Source organism: Oncorhynchus gorbuscha, linkage group LG03, assembly GCF_021184085.1.
Source record: "Oncorhynchus gorbuscha isolate QuinsamMale2020 ecotype Even-year linkage group LG03, OgorEven_v1.0, whole genome shotgun sequence".
Classification (NCBI taxonomy): Eukaryota; Metazoa; Chordata; class Actinopteri; order Salmoniformes; family Salmonidae; genus Oncorhynchus; species Oncorhynchus gorbuscha.
Window position 1 is genome coordinate 66,407,635 of NC_060175.1, and position 24,817 is coordinate 66,432,451.

The 24,817-nt window shown below is 43.6% G+C and overlaps 2 protein-coding genes across 7 annotated transcripts in view; both read left to right on the top strand.

Moving 5' to 3' along the window:
• LOC124031720 (nuclear receptor coactivator 3-like) overlaps positions 1-1,264 on the top strand; it is a 124,030-nt gene extending 122,766 nt beyond the window's left edge. For all 6 annotated transcript variants that reach the window (XM_046343318.1, XM_046343319.1, XM_046343321.1 and 3 more), the window contains one exon: positions 1-1,264. This exon is cut by the window's left edge and continues 692 nt beyond it. The gene's annotated coding sequence lies outside the window, so the exon portion shown is untranslated.
• Positions 1,265-6,447: 5,183 nt separating this feature from the next.
• On the top strand, positions 6,448-20,537 carry LOC124031722 (RNA-binding protein 38-like). The gene is made up of 4 exons (XM_046343324.1): positions 6,448-6,959; positions 12,403-12,526; positions 14,110-14,164; positions 19,772-20,537. Exons 1-4 carry the CDS (start codon positions 6,750-6,752, stop codon positions 20,124-20,126), a joined length of 744 nt encoding a protein of 247 aa, XP_046199280.1. The 5' UTR covers positions 6,448-6,749; the 3' UTR covers positions 20,127-20,537.
• Positions 20,538-24,817: the final 4,280 nt, after the last annotated feature.

The following is a 24,817-nucleotide window of genomic DNA, read 5'->3' on the forward strand; positions in this document are numbered from 1 at the left end:
GACCTAATACATATGATGTAGTTCCATTGCTGGAGAAGGTGGGAGTTGCTTGTAATCACTGACACAGTGTCAGCTATTTTCACATCGCCCTAATAGTTCATATTAGGGACACTGATCCTAGATCTGTGGTCATGGGCAACTTCTACCTCTATAAGATAAATTACTATGCTGATGAGCAGGCCTATAGTCAATGAAACAACTCAGAAGTAAGTAATTGAGAGTGAGTATACATACACAGTGGTCCTGCAGGAGACTGGGTTAAGGTACGACAGAAATAAATACTAGTTGGCTGTGATTTGCACTTTACGGAAAGGCTGTCGTCAAAAGGATTGTGGAAATATTTCTTGGTCATAGAGGCCTTTACCCAAGAATGAACATCTTGTTTTGGTTTTGTGTGTGTCGGAGGATGGGGACTCATTTTGATTGGAAATGGATTACCGTGACGATCATTATTCTAAATGGTTAACCAATTGAAAGGCAGTAAGCACAGATTTTATAGAACACTTTCTTCTGCAGTGTGTTGATTATGGGAAAGTTAGTGGATTTCAAAGGTTCTGATTATTAAATTCGATCCTTAAAATGTGCTGACCTATTTCAGAGAGCAAAATTACCCTCAATATCTATACAACTATTCATAAATGATCATTTTAAAAAAAAAAACATGAGTATATTGTATTTTTAAGGAGGAATTCGTAAGATTTACATTCTTGGTTACCTCATGGAACACTTGATAGCGATTTTTGCCAGTTATTAAATGAGTTCATTCCTAAAGTAATCCACACACTGTGAAAGAAAGGGTATCCCTGATTTTAATGTATGTTTATGCAGATTTCTAGCAATAATCTTTTTTCTTGGTTCTCCTCCTGTGAGGGCAAAGTGAAGCATCATTTACTCAAAGTCAAAGCGATGGTACTGCAGTATTAGGACGCGACTCATCTTGTTTGGATTTTTACATTTTTTGTCTGTGAATATAAATTGTACATACGCTTCAAATGTATTATATATATATATATATATATAAATATATGCTTTTGTAGGTCACATACTGTTTTTGCACAGATTGTCAGGCTAGATATTTAAAGTATAATTTTCTTATTATGTCGTAGGTCAAAACAGCTTTTATTTTCAATACTTCAACCATGGGCGAAAAACAAGGGGCTATTTCTCTGATCAATACTGAAATACTTTGGCTCGATTTCTCTCAGAAAGCTACAACTGCCACTTTTGTTCTCTCAGAAAACACTTTTTTTTTGTGATCTATAAATCATACATTTCTCTTTTTCAAAGACATTGTGTATATTTAGAGATGCTTGTGTGATCCTGTCATTTTCTATTAATAGATTTGTTTTGTTTTGTTTTAAGAGCAATCAAACACACACAATGCCTGAAGAGGTTTCATGTGATTGTGTTAGACTTATGAGGGTCCATGTTTCTTACCAGTGTGTGGATTAATATTTTTTAAATAGGGCCCTATGAGTCCAATGGCTCTAGTACTCAGGCTCCCAAGTGGCACAGTGGTCTAAGACACAGTGGTCTAAGACACACATCTCAGTGCAAAAGGCATCACTGCAATACCTGGTTCAAATCCAGGCTGCATCACATCTGGTTGTGATTGGGAGTGCCATAGGTTGGCCCAGCGTTTGGCGGGGTAGGCCGTCATTGTAAATAAGAATTTTTCTTAACTGACTTTGCTAGTTACATAAAGGTTAAATAAAAAATATAGAAATAGTTCCATTCCTTATAATTCCATACTCTATAATTGGCCAGGCTACTTAACAGCGACTATGTGCTCACAGGTATGCTATTATAGACAACCCAGAGTCATTACAATACTCTATAATTGGCCAGGCTACTTAACAGCGACTATGTGCTACAAGGTATGCTATTATAGACAACCCAGAGTCGTTACAATATCAAGACTGCTTCTCTAGTTTTCTCCCCTTCCGTTGGGCACAGATGCTGGTTTGTGGTGGTCGGTTTTTACTGTATGTGGGCAGTAACACTGCGGTTAGTTATATTTGTGGCTTCGCTTTGTCAATAGGAAGAGTCAGCTCCTGTTGAGGAAGGCTGTAAACTAGAGGGTTATTTGGATTTCTCTCTCTCTCTGTCTGGTTTGAAGGTTTATTTAGGGACATTTTACATGGTTTTATGTTGAACCTTGATTTTGCATTTACATTGTAGTATTTTCTGTGAAGCTTTGTGAGAAAATATTTTAAGACATGCTCAATCCAAAGATTTTTGTTTTTGTCATTCTGCAGTGCTTAGAAACCGGTTGTAGATGGTGCAAGTACTCTATTAGTGTGTGCATTTCTCTGCTGCACAACCTACATGTAAATCTGTTTCTCTTTGTGTGTGTGTGTGTGTGTGTGTGTGTGTGTGTGTGTGTGTGTGTGTGTGTGTGTGTGTGTGTGTGTGTGTGTGTGTGTGTGTGTGTGTGTGTGTGTGTGTGTGTGTGTGTGTGTGTGTGTGTGTGTGTGTGTGTGTGTGTGTGTGTGTGTGTTCCCATTCATACACCACATAGAGTTAACATGGGTCTGATTCTGCTGAAGTGATTTTAATCTTGTTTGTAATTGTTGTTTTATTTTCTTGATTTTTATCTCTTATAATGTGTATGGCCAGTTTAAAGTTGTGGTGCGCGAAACAGTTCTTTCATGAGATTGACCACTCAGAAAAGAAGCTATTTTAGTGGCACTAACCTGAGGTAGAACGTCTGACGATAAGAGACTATCCCATGGACTCTAAAACTATTTACAATGGCTTCAATGCTGAAGACGGCTATCTTATCTTTTAACACAATGGAGAGTATCTTTAAGCTGTTTGATGGAAACTTTATTACATCATGGAGGAGCCTAGAGTGAATTTTTTTTGTTTCAGTCTTGATGAAGTATATTAAAAAATATTTGCCTACTGAATATTCAAAATAACTGTTTTCCGTGCTTTTGCTTAAAAAAAAAAAGATTCCTCTTGATGTATCTACCCTTTGATTAAATGGAGAGATGGGGGAATAAAATAACACTTGGGGGTGGGGGGGGGTATACGGTCATAATTTCAGGATGTAAATTACTGTCGCATTTTTTCTTACTTGTTTCTTGATGTTAATATTGATGTAAATACAAATTTATATTTAAACATTACATTGTGTGTGTGTTGTGTTTCATTGTAGTAACAGTACGTTTCAAAGTTCCAAATTAGCTTGGCCTGGGGGAAGGGAATGAGATCTTGGGTTAGAGGGTAAAGCACTGGACTAGATGATAAAGAATAGGGCCACTTATCATATGCGTACAAATGATGTCTGGAGACTGAGGGTCTGCGTGAACTAGGGGCCCAGAGGTGAGAGAGTGGGAGGAGGTGAGAGTTGTCTCTGATGGGGGGGTGGTTGGGTTATTGTATGGTGGGTCAAGAGGAAGATGGTGGGTACAGTTGGCTACAGAGGTGCCAGCACATGTCATTTGGAATATGGGGTCTCCTTGCCACTGTACTACAGTGGTAATCTCAAACCTTTTCAAACAAAAGATGAATTTGAGACTAAATGCACACCAAGATCCTATCGCTGTCATCAAAAAATGAAATGTCTCTGCCCTTCTTTGTCTCATTGTTCAGTAGGCCTACTGAAGGTCAGAACATTTGATTGAATTGGCCTCTCCACATGTCCTTTTCCCACACAGAGAGGGAGAGAGAACCAAAAAAACAAAAAATCTGAATGGGCACAAAGTATGTGAAAATGGCCTGGGGCTGGTCCGGAGGGGGTCAGGAAGTTGGAGAATTTAGAATTTTTCAAACACCTGAAACTGCTTTTTTTGCCACAATCATTATGCTTAATTCTATGTAAAAAAATGTGCGTATCTAAGCATAACTCTTGAGCTGTCTGTAACTAAATATACTTCTCTGCATCTATGTTCAAATCTGGATAAAAGATTGAAAGAATGTGAGTCTTATTCAGTACATTTAGTTTTTGCTTGCTTTTCTGAAGTCTACCCACCTTACCAGCAGGCATGCCAGCTAAGATAGTTAGACAAGCTAGCTCTAACTTGATTGATGGCCTGAAATGGGTTCTTGGTAGCTAGTTCTGAGGTTTGGAGATAGGTACCAATCTGGGCTAGCTAAAGCTTCATAAAATTCCTAGGTGGCTAGTAGTTTTACAGAGAAACAACATTATTTTATTTTCTTAACAGAACATATCTGAGGGGTCACGTGTCCCCTACGGGCATGACGCCTATGTGTGTCAGTGGAGGCTGATGAGGGGAGGACTGCTCATAATAATGCTGGCTGGAACGGAGCAAATGGAATGGTCATGTGTTTGATGCATTTAATACCATTCCGCTCCAGCCCGTCCTCCCCACTTAAGGTGCCACCAATGTGTGTGTGTGTGTGTGTGTGTGTGTGTGTGTGTGTGTGTGTGTGTGTGTGTGTGTGTGTGTGTGTGTGTGTGTGTGTGTGTGTGTGTGTGTGTGTGTGTGTGTGTGTGTGTGTGTGTGTGTGTGTGTGTGTGAGAGAGAAAGAGAGAGTGTTTGTGTGGGCCCTGACAGTGAATCTCAGTAATACAACAATAAGGTCCAGTTGCCAGGACCACAAATTCTTCCATCTAGACAGCGTTGCCCTAGACCACAAAAAAAAAAACGATATATACCTTGGCCTAAACATCAGCACGACAGGTAACTTCCACAAAGCTGTGAATGATGCAAGAAGGGGCTTCTACGCAATCAAAAGGAACATACATTTTGACATCCCAATTAGGATCTGGCAAAAAAATACTTGAATCAGTTATAGAATCAGTTATGGTTGTGAGGTCTGGGGTCTGCTCACCAACCACGAATTCACAAAATTGGACAAACACCAAATTGAGACTGCATGCCGAATTCTGCAGCAACATCCTCTGTGTACAACACCAAATAATGCATGCAGAGCAGAATTAGGATGATACACCTACAGAGAGATTAACGTAAAGAAGAGTCCCCTAAGCAAGCTGGTCATAGAGCTCTGTTCACAAACAGACCCCACAGAGGCCCAGGACAGCCACACAATTACACCCAACCAAATCATGAGAAAACAAAAAGGGAATTACTTGACACATTGGAAAGAATTAACCAAAAAACAGAGCAAATTGGAATGCTATTTGGCCCTAAATAGAGTACATAGTTGCAGAGTACCTGACCACCTTGACTGACCCAAAATTAAGGAAAGTTTTGACTATGTACACACTCAGTGAGCATAGCCTTGCTATTGAGAGAGACCGCGGTAGACAGACCTGGCTCTCAAGAGAAGACAGGCTATGTGCACACTGCTCACAAAATGAGGTGGAAACTGAGTTGCACTTCCTAACCTCCTGTCAAATGCATGACCATATTAGAGACACATATTTTCCTCAGAATACACAGACAGACAAAAAAATCAAAAACAACTCCAATTTTGATAAACTCCCATATCTATTAGGTGAAATACAACAGTGTGCCACCACAGCAGCGAGATTTGTGACCTGTTGCCACAAGACAAGAGCCACCAGTGAAAAACAATCACTGTAAATACAACCCATATTCATGACTATCTATTTTCCTTTTTGCACTTCAACTATTTGCACATTGTTACAACACTATAAATAGCCATAATATGATGTGTAATGTCTCTATACCTTTGATACTTTTGTGAGTGTAATGTTTACTGTTAATTTCTGGTTGTTTATTTCACTTCGGTTTATCCATTCCACTTGCTTTGGCAATGTAAACATATGTTTCCCATGCCAATAAAGCCCTTTGAATTGAGCGGGAGAGGATACATGGTCACCTCAACATTACAACCTTTTATCTGGTCTTTCCTGTGAATGGTCACCCCTGGCGTGCGCTTTTGTCTTTAATCGTCTCAATTTCCTCTCACCTCAACTGACGTTTTATGGGCGTTACTGTCTCTAGCCAAGCCTTTTGCGCTTGCTGTAGCCCTTAATCAAAAGTGAAGGTGATGTTTTATGGTCAGCAACCTGGAACTTATAAAATGACAGCAACTCAGAATAAACCAGTCCCATGAAAATGGGCGCCAGTTTCCATGTTACTTGGAACCAGGTCCACACAGTTTCAATTTATTGCAATACGTTTATTATCATGTAGTCGTATTTCTTAGAACTCTACATAGTCCCGAAAGGCTGAAAACTCCTACATGAGTCGAATCAAAGCCTAGGCTATTAGCCTATACGTTAAGATGACCTATTGATCACGGTCAAGTATGTTCATGCGGATTCGTTGCAGCATAAAACGGTGTTCTTTGTGTCTTCAAAAGACAAAGACAGGTGTTAGGAGAACGTTAGGGTGCAGCTGGGAGGGCGTGAGCTGCGGAAAGACGTCACATATAAAGTTCACAGGGGGTGTTGCTTCGCTTATGTATTGGCCAAAAATGGAAGTGGGCGTGTCTGAAACTCCCCTAATATAAATGTATACCCCCCCCCCCCCTCCTCTCGTGAGATATTTCGAAGGAGTATTCAAGACACCTGTCAAGAAGGACCTGGAGTGTAGCCCGTACGTTGGTCGCCCTGCTTCGATAAAACTCAAAGCATGGAATAAATAAGTATTTTTTGCATCGATACAGCCCGGACGAATCAAGCCTGATTGCGCGCTTGAAAACCAAACCATTGCGCATTTAAATCTTCCATCTCTCCAGCACCAGTTGTGTTGTTTAGAACTTTGATATACCGCCTGTGACTGTTTATATTGTGTGTTTTTTCCCCATAGACGGTTTAGTTTTTCCATTCGGACGCAGCCGGACAAATGCTTTTCCATCAATTTGTTAACGGAGGCCTGGAGACAATGCATCCCACTATTCAGAATGACACTACTTTCACTAAGATTTTTGTCGGTGGTTTACCTTATCATACCAACAATGCATCCCTTCGAAAATACTTCGAGACGTTCGGGGATATTGACGAGGCGGTTGTGATAACGGACAGACAAACCGGGAAATCCCGAGGATACGGCTTTGTAAGTGTATCCTACTTCATCTAACACGCTGTGCAATACCCCCTTCCCAATCCTCCATAACCTTCCTTTGGCGGGACACGACTCGTGTCAGGCTGACTGTCTGCTGTTATTTTCTGCCCGTGTTCTTTGTTTAGAAACCATTTCACTTGACTGTAAATGTAGCGTATTGTAGGTTACAGGAAGTGGACTACTGTAACGTGTGAGAAAGTGTGTGAGTAGTGCGCTACAGAGCGCGTTCCAAAGTGTCAGTTATTGAGCTCACAATATTTTGTTCTCTTTGGTGTCAAAACTCAGTGGTATCGTGTAGCTTCACTGATATGTATTTTGATTACACTTTATACTACTAAAAGCCTTATAACAAAGTTACTACATTGTAACCAATGATGAAAGTGCCTTGTGACAGATACGAAGGACCCAGATTAGATTTTCTATCACAGGATACTTTCACAGGCTGTTCCCCTAGCCACCTCGAATTAGGCCACTGTAATGCTTACCCAACCACCTTGAATTGAGAACATATTGAAAGTGAGGCTAAAGTTTCAGTTATGTTTTACTGGGTAGGCTGGGCCCACTGCACGTTTCCCACACCCAACTGTAAAACCATGACTTTTCCTTAACATTTTCTGTATGGATCTGTACATGTGCTGCTGACATTCCCTTCTGTATTGGGCTGAAGGTGCTTGTGTAATCTGCAAAGCAAAGAGCACTGGTTCTTAACTTGGTGTTGCACACTTTGTTTCGGCCAACAAGGATGTGCAGTGTTTGTGGCGTTGCAGTCACATGTTTTATCATGAGTAGATTATCTCTTACAAAGTGTAACATCAATTATCTCAGAGTCCTGAATAACAACCCGCTCCCTCTCCAATCACACACACACACACACACACACACACACACACTTCCTCTCATACACAGACAAATACACACACACACACTTCCTCTCATACACAGACAAATACACACACACACACTTCCTCTCATACACAGACAAATACACACACACACAATGATGAACAACATCAAATATATGTGTATAATGTGAGCGTGAGGGTTTTATTTGCTCTGAAATATATCACGCTAATTTGGATGCAAGTTTATTTACACAGTTCAGAACAGTGTTTTTAACCATGTGTAAAAGATAGTTGTGGTACGAATAGTAGGGGAAGATAAGTAAACAGACATATTGGTTGTATTTACAATGTTGTTTGTGTTCCACTGATTGCCCTGTTTTCTTCGCAACGGGTCACATGTTGCTGTTGCAGTATTTCACCTAACAGATAAGGGAGTTTATCAATGTTTGATTTGTTTTCAAATTATTTGTGGGTCTGTGTGATCTGTGGGGGATATGTGTCTCTAATATGGGCCTGCCTTTGGCAGGGGGTAAGGAAGTGCAGCTCGGTTTCCACCTCATTTTGTGGCAGTGAGCACATAGGCAGACCTGGCTCTTAAGAAAAGAAGGCTATGGCAGCCTCTCTCAATAGCAAGGTTATGCTCACTATGCTTTTAAAACATTTGGGTCAGTCACAGTGGTCAGGTATTCTGCTACTGTGTATTCTCTGTTTAGGGTCAGATAGCATCCAGTTTGGTATTTTTTTTTAGTTGATTCTTTCCAGTGTGTCAAATAGTCATCTTTTTGTTTTCTCATAATTTGATTGGGTCGAATTGTGTTGCTCTCCTGGGGTTCTGTGGGATCTGTTTGTGTTTATGAATAGAGCCGCAGTGTAATGTATACGCTGGGATTGGAAAGCAAGTTCAGGGAGTGAATAATCTAATAACTAAACATACATGGTCAAAATAAGAAACACAAGTAGCATGCAGACATGAAACAACGGAACAGAAACAATAACTCCTAGTGAAAGAACCAAAGGGAATGACATGTATAGGGAGGTAATCAGGCACGTGATTGAATCCAGGTGAGTCTGGTGATGCGCTAAATGATGGTGACAGGTGTGCGTAAATATTGAGTACCCCCTCCCTAACGTGCGGCTCCAACCGCAGGACGCCGACCGGAGGGACGGTCCCAAGGACCAGTCTCTTCTGCTGAGGCGCGGGAGCCGGCTGAGGTGCGGGAGCCTGACGAGCCGACCGGGCCATTGGAGCCTGACGAAGCAGCCGAGGCATTGCAGCCTGCCGAGCCAACCAAGTCTTGCGAACCTGATGAGCCAGCTGAGGCATGGGATCCTGACAAGCTAGCTGAGGCATCCTCGGTAGATTCGGCAACAGATGCTTGACCGGACAACCGGGTCTTGTTACTTGATAAACCTGCTGAGGCATGGAAGCCTGGCGAGTCCCGGACCCGACGTCACCTAGACTCACAAAAAAACTCCCTGATGCTACACTTTGGTGAGGCGTTATTCTGTAACGGACCCCAAACCTCACAACAATGGAGAGCAATGGGTTCTATAACTGATTTGAAGTATTTTTAAACAGATCCTAATGCTTGGGATGTCGAGTTTAATGTTCCTTCCTGCCTTGTCTCTTAGATCGTTCACAGCCTTGTGGTTTAGGCCGAGGTAGGTATAATTCTTTGTGTGCTCTGGGGCAACGGTGTCTAGATAGAATTTGTGTTTGTTGTGCTGGCAACTGAACCTTTTTTTGCAATGCCATCATTTTTGCCTTACTGATTTACCGTCATGGCCCAAGTCAACCAATCTGTGCAGAAGATCTCGGTGCTGTTGCAGGCCCTCCTTGGTTTGGGACAGAACCACCAGATCATCAGCAAACAGTAGACATTTGACTTCAGAGTCTAGTAGGGTGTGGCCGGGTGCTGTAGACTGTTCTAGTGCCCTCACCAACTCATTGATATAAGACTCTGGCCAGTTTATTAGGTAAACCCATCTAGTACCGGATTGGACCCTTCACACCCAGAATTATTTGGGGCTTGGTTCAATCTTGCTCAATTGGTATCATAGGGCCTCACTTGTGCCAGGAAAACATCCCCCGCACCAGTCACCACTGCCACAAGCATGCACCATTGACACCAGGCAGGAAAGGTCCATGGACTCCTGCTGCTTATGCCAAATCCTGACTCGGCCATCAGCATGTCGCAACAGGAACTGGGATTTGTTTCTCTACTTCTCAATGGTCCAGTGTTGGTGATTGTGTGCCCACCAGAGCCCCTTCTTGTTTTTAGCTGATAGTAGTGGAACCCGGTGTGGTCACTTGCTGCAATAGCCCATCCTTGACTAGGATCCACGAGTTGTGTTCTCCGAGATGCCGTTCTGCACACCACAGTTGTACTGCGCTGTTATTTTTCTGTATGTGGCCCGCCTTTTAGCTTGCAAGAATCTTACCATTCTCCTTCGACCTCTCCCATCAACGTGCTGTTTTCGCCCACAGGACTGCCGCTGACGGGATGTTTTTTGTTTGTCGTAAACCCTAGACACTGTCGTGCGTGAAAAGCCCAGGTAGACAGCTGTTTCTGAGATACTGGATCTGGCGCACCTGGCACTGAACGATCATGCCACGCTCCAAGATGCATTGGTCACTAGTTTTGCCCATTCCTAACGGTCAATCGTACGCACACTAACTGAATGCCTCAATGCCTGCCTGTTTTATATACTGTAGCTATTTGTGGTGTTTGTTTAATGTGTTCCAATTTCGGCAGAAGTGATTTGGTTCTCTACGTTCACATTGAGCTGTTCCTTCTTTTTTTCTTAGCGTATTTTGGTTCTGTTTTAGTGAAGATGTAGATTCTGGTTTTCTGGGTCTCTTAGTTTTTGGTTGGATAGGTTTCTTAATTCTGGATTTGCATTCTTCATCAACTCATTTCTCATTGTTAGTTTTCTTAGGTTTTTTTGGTGAACTTTTTAGAATTTGATATGTTAGCTAATACTGTAGGTCAAATATACTGTTCTGTGTCTATTCCCTGTTTCACACCTAGTAGTTTGGTGGATGTGAATACCAGCTCTCTGTAACCTAGAGGGTAACCAGTGGGTCCCGTCTCCTCTATACCATATTTCTTGCAGGGTCTGGGTTCCTTCTCTTTAGGCCAAAAGCCTACTCATGGGGTAGCTCGTCTGTGGGGGGTGTGGACCTACTAACTTTGGGTGGAGGAGTCGTCACCAACAGAGCTTCTCCTGCTGTGCTCTCTCTTTGATTCTGTGAAAGTCCTGTTGGAAGTGTTTGATGTTGCCCTGCACGGCCACTGTTCCAGGCTGTCTCAGTTTCAGGGTCCTCCTTTTTCACTATTCAGATTTTCCACCCTCTGCCTCTGATAGAAGGGTAGTGTGCTTATGTTCCCAGTCTTGTAATCGTCCACAAATAGGGTCTCTGGATTGTCCCTGAGGAGCTTCTGTTTGTACTGTTTTTCGTGCAGTCTCTCTCCCTTTGTTCCCCTCCTACTCCCTTTCTCTCTCTCCCCCTCCCCATTTATAGCTCAATGCTCTCTGTCCCTCCCTCCCTCTCTGGGGTAGGCTGTGTGTTGTGTGTTAGCAGAAGGTAATCCCCTGGTCACAGAGGTGTGACGTGTTGGCTCTCTGAGATAAGGCTGCAGTTTCTTTTTGACTTCCTTCCACACGGACATACACCACCCCCCTTCGTCAAGCTGTGTGTGGTTATGAGAAAAGGGGGGGGGGTCAGCGAGAGAGATGGATAAAAAGACAAGAGAGAGATGAGGGGAGCTGAGTTAAAGCAATGCATATTTTCCCTACATGCCTGTTCACACTCATGTTGATGAGTTTAGCAAGCCAACCAGTGCGTGTTCTGTCTCTGGCCCAGGCCGGACAGTCTTTCCGTTTCAACCCTGACTTACCATTGCAGTCTAATTCCCCCGGCAGCCTTCGGAAACACAGCAATCAACCCGTCCAGAGCACAGACAATGTTCGTATAGGACTCCAGAGTATAATGCTTTGAAATAAAAGCAGAAAAAGAACGCAGTCCCATTAGTGCCCTGTACTGTTACTAATTTCATGTTTCGGTTCACTTCGCCTCATTTATTAGCAGAGTTTGGGACGACTCTTACTGTAATGCCGTAATCTATACTGTAATAGATGCAGTCACAGCTGTGTGTGTGTGTGTGTGTGTGTGTGAGAGAGAGACAATGAATGTGTGTTTCAATGTACCATGTTACTGATTGCTCTTATTTAGCATCCCCTTGTTAGTAAAATAATGGTAGAATTGAAAGATACCCTTCCCCCCTCCCTGCACACCCAGACGCCCACCATTCCCTGTGATAGGTCAGGATGCCGGTGCCCCCTAACCTGAGAGACTTACTCCCCCACAGCAGCAGTCGGCTCAGCCCTGAAATCCTCTGTTTCATACTTTACCATCACAACCTATGTTATAACCGCACAGGATCTTACTATATACTAGAGCTCAAAGAGTACAGTATGAACACTGATATGCTTTACTGGGATTACGGGGATTTATTGGTGAGATACAAGTTACCGGATTGATCACTTCCTGACACCCAAACCTGTGTGTTCTTTCCTCTTCCTGTCAGGTGACTATGATGGACAGAGGGGCAGCAGAGCGGGCATGTAAAGACCCCAACCCCATCATCGACGGTAGGAAGGCTAACATCAACCTGGCCTACCTGGGAGCCAAGCCACGCAGCCCACAGACAGGTGTTACACACACGCACACACTCTTTCTCTCATACACAGACATACAGGTGAGCGCAGCAGATGACACACTCTGTTGGCTACTATTATAACTACATTCCTCTAGATTATACGGTACACAGACAACACACTTGGTGACACACACAGCTTCTCCCTGAGGGGACCGTCTAGTCAGGCTCGTACAGTGTTAACTACTAGCCTACCACCAGACTGTTAACCACCAGCCTACCACCAGACTGTTAACCACCAGACTACCACCAACCTGTTAACCACCAGTCTACCACCAGCCTGTTAACCACCAGCCTGTTAACCACCAGCCTGTTAACCACCAGCTTGTTAACCACCAGCTTGTTAACCACCAGCCTGTTAACTACCAGCTTGTTAACCACCAGCCTGTTAACTACCAGCCTGTTAACTACCAGCCTGTTAACCACCAGCTTGTTAACCACCAGCTTGTTAACCACCAGCTTGTTAACCACCAGCCTGTTAACCACCAGCTTGTTAACCACCAGCCTGTTAACCATTAGCGTGTTAACCACCAGCCTGTTAACCATTAGCGTGTTAACCACCAGCCTGTTAACCATTAGCGTGTTAACCACCAGCCTGTTAACCATTAGCGTGTTAACCACCAGCCTGTTAACCATTAGCCTGTTAACCATTAGCCTGTTGATCACCAGGCTGTTGATCACCAGGCTGTTGATCACCAGCCTGTTAACCACCAGCCTGTTAACCACCAGGCTGTTAATCACCAGCCTACCAACCACCAGCCTGTTAATCACCAGCCTGTTAACCACCAGCCTCTTTTTTCCCATTGACTCCACACACTCACTCTCCTCTCAGCCTGTGGAGAAAATACAGGGATGAAATCTAGTACACCACTATATAGATGACAGGATGTCATTTTTAGATGTAGCATATGTGTGAATGACGCACAGCAGTATACTGTACCTCTGTTGGGGTGTTGTTGCTATGTTACACTCCAAACATGCAGTTGATGAGTTGTCAGAGCATGGTATTTTGGTATTTTGTGTGAGATGAGAGAGTCTGTGTGTGGGTGTGTGTGGGGGTGATCATGAGAGGGGGGAGAAATAACAGCAGATCTGAGGGGGGGGGGGTCTGTGTGTGTCTGTGTAAGAGTTAAAGGCACATTAAGTGTTTGTGAGAGGAAAAAGGAGTTTGAAGGTGGTGAGATATTGAGAGGGAGGGAGAGCGCAATACAAGGAAGGAAGGAAAGAGAGATGAGTCTCCTATCTTCACATTCATGGTGAACTCAGGGGTCAACGAGGTCGTGTGTGTGTGTGTGTGGTTTCTCGTCAGTGTCCCCGTAGATTCTCGGTTTCGCTTATTTAAACAGTGCCAGAGTCTGTTCAGCTCACCAAGGGAGGGAAAGACGGAGGGACAGAGAGATGAAAAGTAAATGAGTGGTAGGATCTCTTCCTCCAGGCACCCTGTCCCTTATGCAAGCTCTGTATGTCTGTCTGTCCTGGTCTGATTTCCGTCTTGTCCTCTCAGATGATGTCCCTCACTGCTGTTTTTATATAGTATCTGATGGTCTCTGACCCTGCTGGGTTCTCTCTGCCACACAGGTTTCTCCATCGGTGTGCAGCAGGTCCATCCCGCCCTGATCCAGAGGCAGTATGGGTAAGAAGGAACCACTCTCTCCGTCTCTGTCGTCCTCTTCCCCTAATCTCTTCCTTTCATCTTTTCCTCTTGCCAATCTGTCTGTCTAGTTGTGTGTTCGGCACATGTTGTAACTGACAGTCCCAGTGGTCTCATAGAGTCTGAGAATGACCCCTCAGCCAGCTGTGCTACCATCAGTTACAAGAGAACACAACTCAGTGAGAATATCCAGACACTAGCTTGCTTCACTTAACTGGCGGGCCTGCTGCTGTTTCCTAACATGGATACATTTGGACATGGGGATATTCTTAGCCTGCTTATGGCTCTCTTTCTCTCCCTCCCCCTCTATCTTTATTTCCTTCTCTCTATCTCTTTCCTCCCCCTCTGTATCTTTCCTTCTCTTTCCTCCCCTTCTGTATCTTTCCTTCTCTTTCCTCCCCCTCTGTATCTTTCCTTCTCTCTCTCTCTCTCTCTCTCTCTCTCTCTCTCTCTCTCTCTCTCTCTCTCTCTCTCTCTCTCTCTCTCTCTCTCTCTCTCTCTCTCTCTCTCTCTCTCTCTCTCTCTTTCCTCAACCTTCTGTATCTTTCCTTCTCTCTCTCTCTCTCTTTCCTCAACCCTCTATCTCTCTCTCTCTCTCTCTCTCTCTCTCTCTCTCTCTCTCTCTCTCTCTCTCTCTCTCTCTCTCTCTTCCCTCAACCCTCTCTCTCTCTCTCAACCTCTCTCTCTCTCTCCTCACTCTCTTTCCTCAACCCTCTGTATCTTTCCTTCTCTCTCTCTTTCCTCAACCCTCTGTATCTTTCCTTCTCTCTCTCTCTTTCCTCAACCCTCTGTATCTTTCCTTCTCTCTCTCTCTTTCCTCAACCCTCTGTATCTTTCCTTCTCTCTCTCTTTCCTCAACCCTCTGTATCTTTCCTTCTCTCTCTCTGTTTCCTCAACCTTCTGTATCTTTCCTTCTCTCTCTTTCCTCAACCCTCTGTATCTTTCCTTCTCTCTCTTTCCTCAACCCTCTGTATCTTTCCTTCTCTCTCTTTCCTCAACCCTCTGTATCTTTCCTTCTCTCCCTCTGTATCTTTCCTCTTTCCTCAACCCTCTGTATCTTTCCTTCTCTCTCTTTCCTCAACCCTCTGTATCTTTCCTTCTCTCTCTTTCCTCAACCCTCTGTATCTTTCCTTCTCTCTCTTTCCTCAACCCTCTGTATCTTTCCTTCTCTCTCTTTCCTCAACCCTCTGTATCTTTCCTTCTCTCTCTTTCCTCAACCCTCTGTATCTTTCCTTCTCTCTCTTTCCTCAACCCTCTGTATCTTTCCTTCTCTCTCTCTCTCTTTCCTCAACCCTCTGTATCTTTCCTTCTCTCTCTCTCTTTATCCTCAACCCTCTGTTCTCTTTCTCTCCCCCTCTATCTTTCCTTCATCTTCACCTTCATCTCACTCCCTCTCAGCCATGGTTGACCTACACAGGTCGATGAGCTACTAGTCAAACCATTACAACACCTCCTTACACACACACTTCCAGGGAACGAGTGTGTTGTGAAAACAGGCTGAGTAGAGAAGTGAGGGTTTGGCCTGTGAGTCAGGGTGTGATAGATGGGTGAACAGTCTCAGTGGCATGGGATGTGCGTGTGCTTGTTTGTGTGTCTATGGGAAAGAGCACTGTTGACACTTAAAACCGTTTCAGTCAACTCACTCATACTGGTAAGTGGCAGGCTAGTTCTGGATATTCGGTACCAAAGTTATTACAGTGATCTACAATGAGTGGACAAAACATTAGGAGCACCTTACTAATGTTTTGTTGCACACCATTTTGCCCTCAGAACAGCCTGAATTCATCGGGGCATGGACTCTACAAGGTGTCGAAAGCGTTCCACGGGGATGTTGGCCCATGTTGACTCCAAAGCTTCCTTACACTTCTGTCAAATTGGCTGGTGTCCTTTGAGTGGTCGACCATTCTTGATACACATGGAAAACTGTTGAGTGTGAAAAACTCAGCAGCGTTGCAGTTCTTGGTACAAACCGGTGTGCCTGGCACCTACTACCATACCCCTTTCAAAGGCACTTACATCTTTTGTCTTGCTTAAAAATCCCTCTTTAACTTGCCTCCTCCCCTTCGTCTACACTGATTGAATTGGATTTAACAGGTGACATCAATAAGGGATCATAGCGTTCACCTGGTCAGTCTATGTCATGGAAAGAGCTTTTGTGCATGTTTTGTACACTCAGTCTACTTCACAACTAACTTAGTGTGACCCAGAAATAAAACATCTCTGAGGCATTTGTTTGGTCAGAAGGGAGATGACCAGAGCTGTCCATGGTTTCTGATGAGTGCTATACTATATTAGGCTAAATGATCCTTTCCTATTCTGTGAGGCCAGTCTGATTGGGGTGTGTGTTCTGTGGGAGCAGGGATTGTGATAGGCCCTTCAAACCCCCATGGCTCGCAGGGCTATTAATATTGCAGCCGCTGGCTTTCAATTATTGAATGATATATTGAGTGGTAAGGGAATTGAGGCTGACCCAAATGAGCCTGTGAATGAATTATGGTGGGCTGATTGAATGTCTCCTTCAGAGAACCAATGGACAATTAAAGCACAAGTGCACCCTCTTCTACTGGGTTTGATCATGATAAAGTCGCTGTCTGTCTGCCACAACAATGAAAAGGACTTTTCTTCATCTTTTGCGGAAGTCACTTGGTATGGGGTGGATTGATCTATCTTCATGAAGTCTTGACTACTCTGTCAAAACACACATGGACCCCCCCCCCCCCCAAAAACACCCAAACTCATTATTTTGGCGGTAAGTAAGCACCATTGCCTCAGAGCTAATAGAGTCGGGCTCATTCTGTGGGGAGCTCCGCCTCTCCTATCTGGCCTGGGGTTCAAATCTGTCTGTCTGTCTGTCTGTCTGTCTGTCTGTCTGTCTGTCTGTCTGTCTGTCTGTCTGTCTGTCTGTCTGTCTGTCTGTCTGTCTGTCTGTCTGTCTGTCTGTCTGTCTGTCTGTCTGTCTGTCTCTGTCTGTCTGGCAAATAACAAAGATAAACAGACCTTCTGTCCCCAGCCTTGGTGTATTTACATGGATGTTTAAGAGGAGAGGGGACTCATGACTAATGGTAGGAGTAGCTGTGAAGAGGTGTGTGTGAATGCAAGTGTGGGGGGGGTGTCAGAATGTGGTCCAGTGGCTGCCTGTAGGACCCAGAGTTGGCAAGGCAGCCGCTGAGGCACCATCTGGTCCAGCTAGCTGGCAGGGCAGACGCCAGGCAGGGCGCTGACAGAGAAGTGAGATTTGGCACTTTATTCAAATTCTGTTCTTTTTTTGAAGGAGGAGAGGAAGGAGGAGGCCGGGCGGGTGCAGTGTGGTGGGGTGTGTTTCCTGTTGAAACACAGAGACAGGGTGGGGTTTGAGGGGAGGAGGGGGGGATTATAGGGCTCAGTCACTGCAAACACACATCTGGGAAGGCAGGCAGGATTTGAGGGCTGGTGTGTGTGTGTCCATGTGTGAAGTTGTGTTGTCCTTTGCTGAAGTGGCAGTGTTACGGTGTCAGCATGCTTCAGTTCGGCTGGCAGCTAGCCAAAGTCGACGAGGCGAACCGAACGAGTGTGCCCGCATACTCCCTTAAAATGCATTCGCTTGAAAAATTAGAAAAAGCAGAAATAGTGCTGTTTGTCCGCTTCAAGACACTGGAGCAGTATACACTTCCTCAAAATAGCCAGAATTAATCTAAGATAACTCAAGACATCTGTCATTAATTTTGACCTTTTTGCAGAAGATATTTGACATCTAATGTTTGGTGAAGTATTATTCCCCCCCCCCTCAAGAAAATTACATCAGAACGAGTTGCATGTCTCGTTGAATGACAGTAAAGTCTTCATGGAAGACTCCCTACTGTTAACCAATCACAGACGAAGGGGTGTAGACTTCGGCTACCGACTTTGGTTTGCCTCTAGAAAAAGTTTTGTGTGCCCGAACAACCGGAAAAACCCTCACCGAAGGTGATAATATATGCACAACACCTTCCGAACTGTCTCGGCTGGGAAGCAGGCCTTTAGAATGGCCTCTCTTGTAAAACAGCATACCATCCAAACTGAGCCTCTCTTGTAAAACAGCATACCATCCAAACTGAGCCTCTCCTGTAAAACAGCATACCATCCAAACTGAGCCTCTCTTGTAAAACAGCATACCATCCAAACTGAGTCTCTTGTAAAACAGCATACCATCCAAACTGAGCCTCTCTTGTAAAACAGCATACCATCCAAACTGAGCCTCTCTTGTAAAACAGCATACCATCCAAACTGAGCCTCTCTTGTAAAACAGCATACCATCCAAACTGAGTCTCTTGTAAAACAGCATACCATCCAAACTGAGTCTCTTGTAAAACAGCATACCATCCAAACTGAGCCTCTCCTGTAAAACAGCATACCATCCAAACTGAGTCTCTTGTAAAACAGCATACCATCCAAACTGAGCCTCTCCTGTAAAACAGCATACCATCCAAACTGAGTCTCTTGTAAAACAGCATACCATCCAAACTGAGCCTCTCTTGTAAAACAGCATACCATCCAAACGGAGCCTCTCTTGTAAAACAGCATACCATCCAAACGGAGCCTCTCCTGTAAAACAGCATACCATCCAAACTGAGCCTCTCTTGTAAAACAGCATACCATCCAAACTGAGCCTCTCTTGTAAAACAGCATACCATCCAAACTGAGCCTCTCTTGTAAAACAGCATACCATCCAAACTGAGCCTCTTGTAAAATAGCATACCATCCAAACTGAGCCTCTCTTGTAAAACAGCATACCATCCAAACTGAGCCTCTTGTAAAACAGCATACCATCCAAACTGAGCCTCTCTTGTAAAACAGCATACCATCCAAACTGAGCCTCTTGTAAAACAGCATACCATCCAAACTGAGCCTCTCTTGTAAAACAGCATACCATCCAAACTGAGCCTCTCTTGTAAAACAGCATACCATCCAAACTGAGCCTCTCTCTCTCCCCTCCTCCCTCCTTTATTATTGGCAGTCTCCTCATTCCCCTACATTTCCCTCCTTTACGTTCTCTTTGTTGCCTGTATTCTACCCTCTATATCCTCTGGAGTCGTTCCTCCCCCCCGGTCTCTTCTCTCTACCTATTGAGCATTGGGGTGAAGTCCTTTTTCCCTCAGGTGTTATTTTCTGCTTCCCAGGGACGTAATTAGACAAAGCTCTCCACTAAAATAGCCAATTATAAAAACCCAGTTGTTACAATCCCCCTGATGAAAGGGATTGACATTCAGAGACATTTGATCACGTGTCCATCTCACATTCTACGGTAATTATTTGACAAGGATCCTGATCTACACATTGTGTGTGCTTGACGTAAATCTTTACATACAGTATTCGGGTAATACTATGCTAAAGCTAGCACTATTCGAAAGCTGAGTGTTCCATGCCATATGTCAGTCATTCACTGGGCGTACTGGGTACTGTGTGTCCCCTGTAATTACAGTGGTGTGGTACATCATCTGTAGGTACTCTAGTGTACGTGCCTCTTTCTCCACGATGGCTGAGCCGTATGTGTGTCCTCAGGCCTGTGTATACATTCCTAATGTATAACCGCATGCTGTACACTTGTATCTATAATGTTCTCTGTCTCTTCAGATTGGCCCAGCAGTATGTGTACCCCCAGGCCTTCCTCCAGCCCAGCCTGTTGCTCCAGTCCCACCTCAGCCCCTCTCAGGCCTCCCTCTCCTCCCCGTATCTGGACTATAGCTCAGCCTATGCCCCCTACACCTCCACCCCCTCCACTGGCCTGGAGCACTACCCCTACGCCCCTTCGCCCTCCGCTAGCTACCTCCGCTACAGCTACTCCCCCGCCACACCAGGCCCTACCATGTCTGCCCCCCCCACCCCTCCCACACCCATCCACCTCTCCCTCAACCCCCTCGCTGGCCTCTCTGCCCCCCCTGCAGCCTACCTCCAATATCCCCTCCACCACCCCGACCGTATGCAGTGAGGGGGGGCCTGGGCTATGGAGGTGAGGGTAATCAGAGGGGGACACATGACAACAACGTATGCAGACTTGGAACAAAGAGGATTATTGCACTATGACCTGTGACATCATCAGGGCGAGACTCCCGACAACCAAGGAGAGAGTGGGGTCAGATTCCAAAGGGCTTTGTGAAAACAAAGAAAAACAAAACACACTGAGATTTCTTCCTGTTTTTCTACTAGGGTTATTATCCATTATTTTTATCGTAGTTGTTACTATACTACTATTGCTGTTGTCGCCAATGTTTATATGAATGTTTGACGAGCTCTCCTTGTGTCCGATGCCAAACGTGATGGAGTCAATGGACCATGAGAACACAAGAAGAGGAGAATGAATCATTCGAGAACCTACCACCTTCCACTCCTTACCCGCAGAGACCACCCACCCTCGTATACAAATAGTCAGGGAGATGGTCAACCATGGTTTGCCAGTGCTGTGATAAGGTATTGTGTAAAGCAATGAATGTGAAGAATGTATCAGCACTGTGTTAGCTAGCAAGCCAGCCAGGTTTAGAGAAAGGATTCTATAAATTTGTCAAATTAGCTGCCAATATGCCAACATTCCATTCATAAAATTCTGTGAATTCACAGCCATACACTGGCGCATATCAGTTAATGGGACTTAGACACATTGTAAATGCAACAAGTACTGATATTGTATCACATAATAGCACTCACAGCTTTCTGTTTACATATATTTCAGATGCTATTTTATCGCCCCCTCTAGTAATTTAGTAAGATTTACAGTACCTTCAGAAAGTACTCATACCCCTGCTCTTATTCCACATTTTGTTGTGTTACAGCCTGAATTAAAAAATGATTCAATATTTTTTTCTTTCTCACCCATCTACACACAACTGCTCATAATGACAAAGTGAAAACGTGTTTTTAGAAAGTTTAGCACATTTTTTGAAAAGAAAAGAAAAGATCTAATTTACATAAGTATTCACATCCCTGAGTCAATACTTTGTAGAAACACCTTTGGCAGCGATTACAGCTGTGAGTCTTTCTGGGTAAGTCTCTAAGAGCTTTGTACACCTGGATTGGACAATATTTGACCATTTTATTCTTTTCAAAAGTCTTCATGCTCTGTCAAATTGGTTGTTGATCATTGCTAGACATCCATTTTCAGGTCTTGCCATATCTTTTCAAGTAGATTGAAGTCAAAACTGTAACTCAGCCACTCAGGGACATTCACTGTCTTTTTGGTTAGCAACTCCAGTTTAGATGTGGCCTTGTGTCTTAAGTTATTGTCCTGCTGAAAGGTGAATTCATCTCCCAATGTCTGGTGGAAAGCAGACTGAACCAGGATTTTGCCTATGCTTAGCTCCATTTTTTTAAATCCTGAAAAACTCCACAGTCCTTCATGATTACAAGCATACCCATAACATGATGCAGCCACCACTATGCTTGAAAAAATGTAGAGTGGTACTTAGCAATGTGTTGTATTCGATTTGCCCCAAACGTAACACTTTGTATTCAGGACATAAAATGAATTGCTTTGACACATGTTTTACAGTATTACTTTAGTGCCTTGTTGGCAAACAGGATGCATGTTTTGGAATATTTTTTATTCTGTACAGGCTTCCTTCTTTTGACTCTATGTCAATTGGGTACTATTGTGGAGTAACTGTAATGTTGTTGATCCATCCTCAGTTTTCTCCGATCACAAACTCTATAATCACAAACTCACCCTTGGCCTCATGGTGAAATCCCTGAGCGGTTTCCTTCTTCTCCAGCAACTGAGTTATCTTTGTAATGACTGCATGTATTTATACATCTCCCAAAGTGTGATTAATAACTTAACCATGCTAAAAGGGATATTCAAAAAATACCTCCATGGTGTTTGTGGTTGAATTTGTGTTTGAACTTCACTACTCAACTGAGAAAATGTTAAATAACATAAGTTTGACATTATCCCCATATGGTGTGTAAGGCCAGTGACAAATTCTCAATTGAATCCTTTTTTAAATTCAGGCTGTAACTCAACAAAATGTGGGGAAAAGTCCAAGGGAATACTTTCTGAAGGCACTGTATATGGGCAGCATCCTCTTCTGGACATTCTTCAGGAATGCCTTTCTGTACGTGGCCTTATCACCTCTGTACATTCTATTCTCTACTTCAGAATTTTGTTCTATGTCCATTTTTACAAGATTCATACCTCCAGTGGAAAATGTTTATGCACTCTCTTGTCGTCTCTGCTCTAGTCCCATTTTCCATGCCCTCCATATTTGTGAGTAAATTATTGCAGATTGAGATAATCACAATTTCACTGAATATGCCATTATTATTATTCTAATGGAGTATGGGATGAATATGTATAAGGTAGACAACACTGTAGCATATGCTTTTTATATAATTGTTACCCTAAGATATTCACGTCAAAGCAGATTTGAGTAAAGTATCTATTTCCATATTCATCATCATTAGAGACCTGCAGCAGCTGGGGTAACTGACTATCTCAGTATTTTTTAACATGAGCAGATGCAGAGAACAATACAGGCGAATGTAGGCTGTACTATTTGGTATTGGAATAGTAACGTGATGTTATAACGATACAATTAGTTGTCTATCAGGGAAGGGGGGGGGGTGATTCAGTAGTTGTCTGTGTGTGTGAGGCAGTGAGTACGCGTGAGTGTGCCAGTGTATGAATGTGTTTTTGTTAGCTTCAGTGTCAGTCCCCATTGTGAGAGTCAGCGTTGTGCCATTGTCTCTGGGCCGGCTGCAGTTTAGGGTACAGAGCTGCAACAGGAGTCTCTGTCGACATAACCACCTTATTCACATGTATGATGAAGCCATACAACCACAAGAAAATATGCATAATAAAAATAATTTGTAATGAAACAAAATGTCGATTTTTTTATTTTTTTTTTGAAAACCAAGATGTCATGACGGGTGCATTACGTTGTTGGTCTACATGCTCTGGTTAATTCACAGATGATGTTTTTGCTCGTGTGTGGACACTGGAGGTCTGGAGTGTTTGGGTGGCTTACCATTACCATCTGTGCTGGACATCTGTGTTGAGTGTGTGTGTGGTGGTGGTGGGAGTATCAGTTTTGAAGAAAACATTTCGAGAAAATATTCAAAGTGAAGAAAGACATACACTTGGATTACACCCAGACTTCATTTCTACACCAACTCCTTCGATTCTTCCCTTTATTCAACCAGAAAAGAATTATGTTGTATCTGGGGTAAAACGCTGTCTTATCGATGTGGGAAACACCTACAGCCTTAACCCTCCATACTCCAGCACACAGACAGTATTGCTCAAACACCGGAGGCTGGTGAGAGCTGGAACAAAGTCAACTGGAATAGTCTCATGGCCATACTTAGTCATCATCACACACACATACAGACTTATTGGGACACAGAAACTGGCTAAAATAAACACACACCATCTGTTTTTGATCAGTGCTGAATACCGAGAGGAGACAGAGAGGAAGCCAGTTCAGAATAACAAGATGCACCTACTGATGGTGCCCTGGTTGGTACAGCATCGAACAAATGCACTCTTTCAGATCCAGAGAAACACTCGAGGGACACAGAGAAGCTGAAGCCGGCAGGCGCTAAAAACAATCGCTCACTCCTCTCTGTCCCCCATGGGGGAAACTATGTTGCTATTGTTGTATTCTCATAATGGTCTGGACATGTTTATAGTTAGCTCCTTCCCACAGGGCACACACTGGTTGAATCAACGTGGTTTCCCACGTCCTTTCAAGGAAATGACATTGAATCGATGTCTGTGACTAGTGAGGTCATAGAACACAGGGAGAGACGGGGGGGGGGGGGACAGAATTAAGGAAAGAAAAATAAGATTTAAAAAATGAACACAGCTTTGATATAACTTGACTAAACGAGCGCCGTGGCGCGAAGTGATCATCTTCCATTTGTAATAATAATACGTGATGAGTTGGACTATTAAGGTGTATAGGCAGCATATCTTTATGAGTGTTATTTTCAATGATTTGAGTGCTTCTAAACGTAAGCTGGTTACAATAGCACATGGTTACAATATACCCTGTTACAGAATAAAAGAAAACAGAGGTGTGAACTATTCATTCATCTCATTTATTTGCATAGATCTAATCATCAAATAAATTGACCAGGTGGTGAACGTAAATCGTTACTACATAGAATTGCAGGAAATTCGTTATAAAACAGCCGTCAAAATCAAGCTTTTGGTGCAATGCATTCGTGCGTCTCAATAAGCTAGAACCTACATTATTTTTTATTTATTTATTCATTTTTACCTTTATTTAACTAGGCAAGTCAGTTAAGAACAACTTCTTATTTACAATGACGGCCTAGGAACAGTGGGTTTAACTGCCTGAGACGGGCAGAACTACAGATTTGTACCTTGTCATGCATTACTAACTTCAACTCGGCCCAATTTACAGGTCCATTTTCCCACCCTGATATGGCCTATCAAGCTAGAACGGGCCCTGCGTCTCACCCAATAGCCAATATAGGCTAAATATCCCAAGCAGGGCTACAGCAACTTCCAGATCGGCTTGGGCTTTGCGGCCGCCACTCTGGTATGGGTGTGCTTGGCAGAACGGTTTCGCTTTAACCAAGTGGTCACATATAGTTCTTGGTTCAACCACGCAACAGCAGGTCGGTGGAGTTCTAATGAACATCAAGGTCAGACGAGGTTAA

Bases quoted from the DNA above. Each gene is read 5' to 3' on its own strand.
- LOC124031722 (XM_046343324.1), top strand. From the start codon at position 6,750: ATGCTTTTCCATCAATTTGTTAACGGAGGCCTGGAGACAATGCATCCC. The intron at 6,960-12,402 runs GTAAGTGTATCC...TCTTCCTGTCAG, and splicing joins AATCCCGAGGATACGGCTTT to GTGACTATGATGGACAGAGG. The intron at 12,527-14,109 runs GTGTTACACACA...TCTGCCACACAG, and splicing joins GCCACGCAGCCCACAGACAG to GTTTCTCCATCGGTGTGCAG.